General features: G+C 36.8%; 1 protein-coding gene and 1 long non-coding RNA gene across 2 annotated transcripts; both read left to right on the top strand.

Moving 5' to 3' along the window:
• The first annotated feature begins 122 nt into the window (after positions 1-122).
• LOC124456655 (heat shock factor protein-like) lies at positions 123-1646 on the top strand. Its single transcript, XM_047007037.1, is given in 7 exon segments — positions 123-318; positions 453-561; positions 959-1083; positions 1150-1265; positions 1345-1382; positions 1385-1419; positions 1487-1646. Coding segments are annotated over 7 exon segments (624 nt in total). The 5' UTR covers positions 123-204; the 3' UTR covers positions 1574-1646.
• Positions 1647-2220: 574 nt separating this feature from the next.
• LOC124456654 lies at positions 2221-3142 on the top strand. Its single transcript, XR_006952370.1, has 2 exons — positions 2221-2270; positions 2345-3142. It is a non-coding gene; the product is annotated as an uncharacterized LOC124456654 (long non-coding RNA).
• The last annotated feature ends 3791 nt before the right edge of the window (positions 3143-6933 follow it).

Below are 6933 nucleotides of genomic sequence, written 5' to 3'. Positions count from 1 at the left end.
TGTACCACACAATTACTTGTATCTGAGCAATATTTCATCGCTTTCAATTTTTTTATACAATAATTACATGCACCCGTATGAAGATGTTTGTGGTTTAGTGACCGCAATGCACCCTGGGTAGTTAGTATATAATTGTTGCATCCCGGTTGCATCATGAACGAAGGCGGTTAGTCATCAGTTAGCGTGTGTCGTTGCAGTTTCTACATGAGGATGGAGAATAGATCCTTTACAATTTCATCCGGAGTACCAGCGTTCTTGGCAAAGTTATGGAAGCTGGTTGATGATCCTTCATCGGATCATTTGATATCATGGAGTTCGGTAATAATTCATAATGCACATTTACAGCATAACGTAAATTATTGTACAGCTTGTTGATCACTTGGAATTCGTTCTCACTTGGATATCCAGATTAAGGCAAACAAGTAACGTGTTTTTTACTTTATTCTTATTAGGATGAGGCAAGCTTTATCGTCCATGATCAAGTCACGTTCTCAAGGGAAATTTTGCCAAAATACTTCAAACATAACAATTTTGCAAGTTTTGTGCGGCAATTGAATATGTGTAAGTTAACTATTACAAGAACGGTACATAAACTTCGCTATTGTAAAATTATAGCGTTTTTCTTGGTCTACATAATACTTTGTTGTTGTTGCATGATGTTGTTTGAACACGATAAAATCGTATCGCCTTCTGTTGATAAACATTCTTTGTTCTAACAGCGCCTTTTTCTCTAATGGATATCATTCGTTTATAGCGATATCTTTGTCAACTGAAATAATGTTGTTTTGGACTAAGTCAGTTGACTTGTTGCAATTTTCTATACGCTTAACGTAGCACTTTACGACTCGTTAAATTTTAACGTAGTATGCTCATACTAACAGCAGTAAAATGAACATTCATACACAAATGTTGTTCATTTACTCGTTTATAAAAAAAATTATTAATGTTTTGAATTTAGACGGTTTTCGTAAGATAGTTGGTACTGATCAAGGTGGTTTAAAAGCTGATAAAGAGGATTGGCAGTTTCAAAATGTGAACTTCATCAGAAGTCAACCAAGATTGCTTGAAAATGTCAAGAGAAAGGTAGCCATTATTTGTGATGTTTGTCCGTTAATGGACAGACAGCTCTCATGACTTTCGCTTTTATAGTCAGCACCCGACGATAAAAAGGTAAAAGGAGAAGAATATAATCGTGTCTTAACTGACATTCATCACATCAAGGACAAACAACTGGACATGTCTTCTAAACTGGACCAAGTCAAAATGTAATTCATTGATTTGTTCTTGCAAGCTTATAATGATGTATTATGATGAAACATATGTAATACACTGATATTCCTGTAGGGAAAATCAAAGTTTGTATCAAGAATTAATTGATTTGAGGCAAAGCATGAAGAACAAGAGCAAGTGGTCAATAAGGTTTGGCATTATTGTAATCAATTGTTCTGTACTTTACCATTGCTTAATTATGTTTTTCTCTTGACAGCTTATTCGGTTTCTAATGAAACTCCTGTACTCTAATAATGGCCTGACTAACAAACGACCATTAATGATACAAGGACCAGAATCTTGAATGCCAAACCTTGTTCATCAGGAGTAAATATGGATAATCCAGGACCATCACAGCAGCAGAGCTCCTATAGCATGAGAGTGAGTAATTTATAGTGAACTGAGTGGAAATGTAAATTTTTTTGAGTTATTAAAAAAAACTGTTTTTCAGTCACCACCAAGACCAACAAGCATGAATGTGTCCTCCTAGTTTCCTGGTAAAGAAGATCAATCACATTTCTGAATCATCTTTATTACGAAATTTAGCATGGTTATTTCACTCAGAAACTCTTTTATTTCAGAAACATCAGGTCCAGAAATAACACCAGTTGATAATCCGAAGAATAACGAACATATTTCCATCTCTGCAGTTCGACCTATCATAAATGAACCACTTTCTGAAGACACATAGCTCCTTCGTCATCTTCCTTCAAGTCATTATCAGGAAAGCTACCAACAATCTAGACCCCAGTCTTACAATCCATCCTCAACCATGCGGAGTAGCATCATTCCCAGCACAACATCTACGACCACAACAATGGCTGCCGGACAAATCAACAAGTGTGTATATTTTTTTGTTATTATTATCTCTATGCAGGAATTAACTTGCTCTATTCTTTTAGAGAGCAATTGCAAAGTCATGTTCAGTATATTGAGGATAATCTCTCTCGCTTCAAAGCATTCTTGCTGGCTGAAACTATAGTGATGCAGGCATGCTAGATGTGAGTAATATTCACATCTATTTCTTCTCAAATACAACTTGATTCTATTTCTAATGACAAAAACCTTGTTTTAGGACTTATTGGAATCCATAGTTGATGGACAGATTCTCCACCCAACCAAGGGAGAGGGTATGTGGAAGTCATATTTTGTTTTTGTTCTTTGTTCATAATTTGACCAATGACATGCAAGTTTGGTCATAACTTGACCAATGACATACACGCTGGTTATAATTTGACCAATGACATACAAGTTTGGTCATAACTTGACCAATGACCTACAAGTTTGGTCATAATTTGACCAATCACCTACAAGTTTATCTCTTTAGATAATGACCCTTACCAAACATCGGATTCTCCTCTCATGTCACATCACCAACATCAACAACTGCAAGATTAAATCATCAACCCATTTCAAGTAAACATATTAATTGGTCAGTCACATCAATGTTGCTCTGAACAACAACGGATAGATCCAATGCAAGAAGATATTGATCATGTTATCTTACATGTCCTACATATTCCTTCCTATTTGTGGTACAAATGTCACATTTGATAGTGATGTATGCACACGATATTGGTGTTTGTGATGTAGAAATCATGTGGTTGTCAAGGTTCCACAAAAGTCTACTGTGATTTTGGATTTTAAGAAATATAGTTCATTGCTATATGGTCCCACATTATTTTAATTCAATAATTTATTGCCATCCGTGGGATAAAGCTGAAATTAAATCAGAATTTTAAATACATAATGTACAGGATACTTGAACTTTTTTGAGTAATTGAATTAAAGAAATTATTTGTCATAATAAGAATTTTAGAATAGAATATTGAATGTAGCCAAGAATTGTGTATTAAAATATGAATGTAGACAACATTTGTTCATTGAAGTATGAATTGATAAGTGTTCAATCTACTGGTGGAGTTCCTTCTGCTTTCTAACCTAACGTTGGTTATGAATGAATACATTGCTTACCCTCAAACTTCGTGTTTTAAAACGTATGGTTTTCATGTGTTTTTTAAACTTATGAACTGTATTTATTAACATGAATCATGAATGTGAACTCGCCCGCAAGCGAGTTTCACTGTCTTGAGCCCGTGATTCAGCCATTAATTGGATATCACAGTCGAATTGTAGCAGTTCAATGGCAAAAATGAAAATATTCTCTTAAATCCACCCACAATTATAAGAAACGTTTCAGAAGTATTTCTTGAGCTAAAAATCGTACGACTTTCTAGTAAGTTTACAAAAAACGAATGCCTTTATGTAATTTAGCATTCTGCCTCTTCGCGGTTTTCTTTGATTATTACGGACTAGCGCAATTCTAGAATTTTACAAAATTTTGCTGTATTATTTTTGATTTTTCTTTCTATCCAGCACAGTCTTATCCTGTCATAATCTTCTGGTGAAGACCTTTGACCTTTAAAGAATCAACAAATGAATGGTGACCACTGTTATTTATAAAATTGCCATCGTCAATCTGTTATTCACGATGTCCCGTTTCGAAAACTGTCCTGTCAACGGTGGTATGGCTTTGATAGACAAGGGGACAGGTATTCCAGGCACTCGGTCCGACCCCATGGCACTGATCACAACTATAAACCACTCGAAGAATGCTCGTGGCTGTAAAAGAAGGCATGCTTCATCCAAAGCCACCGAGTTACAGAAGACAAGACATGGATGATGCTTTACATAAACTTCCTATCGAGCATTGCAGAACTTCTACATCAAGATCAGTAGGTAAGGTTGAAGAATAAGTTAACATTTAACAACATATTTATGTCATGCCATCGTTTCTATGGTAACTATCGATCGCATAACTTGTGATACTTGTGTCTTCGTGTCTTGATTTTTATCCGTGAAAGAATGTTTGAAAGTCAATTGCTCCTGTCAAAAGAATATTGAAAAAATGCCTTACATTGCAAACGCAAGCAAATGATTATTTCAGTCAGACAATGAATAAAGCGTTTATTGAGTTCAGACATCTTAATAACGTTACGTCATAAGTGACCGCCTGTGAAATAATTAGAGGATTACTTTTGCCGCTGAGTTTATTTTGAAAACAAAAGCTTTGATAGAAATAACAACATCCTATCTGTTATTTGGTAAAAGGAATAGGGGAATAAAATGTACTATAGCTCATATGCTAAATAATTCACAACCGATGGACCTAACTAAACAGAGTGGTCCTGTCATAGCATCAGCAAAAGAGGGTTTATATCATCCTCGTTTGCCGACATTTGTCGTATGGATATGGATACAGTTTCCCAGAAATTGCCATTCGAGCATAGTAGAACTACAACAAACCTTACTGCAGGTTGAGTTCGCCCCTTCGAACAACCTCGCAACAATGAAAAATCTGCAATATATGATTTGACCTTCGCTGATATCTGTACATATGTTTGTGTTTGTGATACTTTCCTTCTTCTCGTTTATTTCAGACGATTTTCAACATGCTGCGGTTATGTTATTTGATAAACAAGAAAACCTCTTTCAGAGCAGGTTCACTTTTTTAGACGTGTCTTTTTCATTGTGTGTGTGTTAATATTTTGAGATTATACGTCGAAGCGGTTGCTAGGAGAAACGAGTGTTCGATATTAGGAAGGAAACTACAAGGTTTTGATGGCTATAACTTTAAATTTAGACCATCGCGGAGTCCATTGACAATGACCCGATTATCGACAGGAAAATCCGCAAGCTCTGACATCTCTCGCAGAAACATAGTCCAGTAGATTTATGGTTGAACCTTGAACTAATTCCCACAAAAGCTCACTCTTCAAAAATATCTTTCCTTTCATGTACAGAACAACATATTAAAAGTCCCACATGATCTGAGGCCGGCAACTTCGTAAAATAATGTTTTCTGTGAAATTATGACATGAAAACGAGGCTATAAACAAGAATTACAAAATAACACTGCTTTGACCTAACGAATATCATATTTGATTATATAAATCTGCAGCGTGGCTATTAAAAATCATGTTAAGTCTTCAACGACCGAAAAAGGAATCCTTTAGGTTACATAGTAATACAAGAGTGTCACTAAATTTACATATGGTTGATATAGTGTACTTTGATTTACAAAGACATTTCTGTCATTTCATACTTTTGTTAATCATCTTCAACATCAACACCACTGTTAGTGCAACCAGTACCTCTACATTGACCACATGCCATTGTGCAGTGAAGTCCATTTTTACGACAGGTACATCTTGCAGTTGAACAATTTGTGGTACAGTTGCATCGTATCATATTAAGCAAGTTTTCAGGAGCTGCTGGAAGATCAGTTGTTCTAGGTACGATAACATAACCACACATTTTCCAACCAAATGCATCAATCAACAATCCTTCGTCTTGACTCTGCCATTGCTTAACTTGAAGAAAGACTCTCAATGAATGATACTTGGCTGCACTAGATGTTGGGGGAAGACTTTGGGGCTCTACCATTCGGCCTTTAGTGCACACCTTCTCGTAGTACTTCCTGTGGCGCAAACTGTCTAGAGTCTCGCCTTTTTTTCCTCCATACATGCAGACCAAGGCATTTTCACCACTCTGGATAACCGTATTCATGCTGACGTTTGAAACTTCAAATGCTGATGCTTGTTCACGGAAATAGTTTGAATCTGTGAATTTCTTAAGAGGTGCCGATTTTCCAAGGCCAAAGGGCCGGGATGTCGTGTCACAACCAGCAATAGCATGAAGAAACAAAATGTTTTACACAGAGATTCACCCAGCTCTGATCTCACTATTCTCATGTTCCATACTCTTTCCGTTCTACGTTTAGTTGTTTTCTTTGGTTCTGGACGAAAATAAAGACCACATCCCTCATCCACTTTGACGTAATAGCACATTAAAACAAGAAGATCTGTATCATCTCCAACAAGAACGGTAGGAGATTTCATGGCACTTGAAACAGCTGACTTTACTATGAGAAGATCAGCGTCGCCATCGGCTTGGAGTGTAGTACAGCCATTCAAATCCAGATAATTTCGAAGAGTAGTTATAAGTCGTTTCTTATTGTGTATATTAGCCAGGAATACATCTCTTTTCATTGTTATCTTCATGTCAGCTTCGAATGACACTGTTGCTAACCTTTCCGGATGATCTTCGTTGTTGCGCCATGTTCTTAGTAGATGGGTTATCATAACCGTCAAAAACAATACAACTTCCTGCCCCATATTTCTGTTTTACATAGTGGCAGTACTTCTGGCACAATTCTTGAAAAGGTTGCTTTCTTTGGCCATGGTACGCGATGAAGAAGAGCTCCTCCATCAATGACGAATTTGGTTTCGCCGACCGGGCCGGCCTTAGCATCAGGTGACAGCATTTCCCACAATGTGTCTGCAAGATTAGACTTCTGAGGCTGTCGCAACGTTAGCGGGGAATCGAACAAGGCTGCTGGATAACTACAAAGCTCGTATTGAAATACTTCTTCTAAATCATCAACGGTATTACATGCAAAGACTAACCTCTGAAACAGAAGCTGTGGATCGACATGTACTTTTACTCCGTTTATCTTTACTGATGAGCCTGCAGCAAGAGTAATGGCCTGATCTTTACGTGTAAATGTGTAGTCGCATACTTTTGTACCAGCCATCTTTGACAATATGTTTTCTCCTTTACTTCGAGCTTCATCAACATCAACGGAATCATCTGCGTTTACAC

Source organism: Xenia sp. Carnegie-2017, unplaced genomic scaffold (assembly GCF_021976095.1).
Source record: "Xenia sp. Carnegie-2017 unplaced genomic scaffold, XeniaSp_v1 HiC_scaffold_59, whole genome shotgun sequence".
In the NCBI taxonomy this organism is placed as follows: domain Eukaryota; kingdom Metazoa; phylum Cnidaria; class Anthozoa; order Malacalcyonacea; family Xeniidae; genus Xenia; species Xenia sp. Carnegie-2017.
The sequence above is the reverse complement of the archived record's forward strand: the minus strand, read 5'-3'. Positions and strand labels throughout refer to the sequence as shown.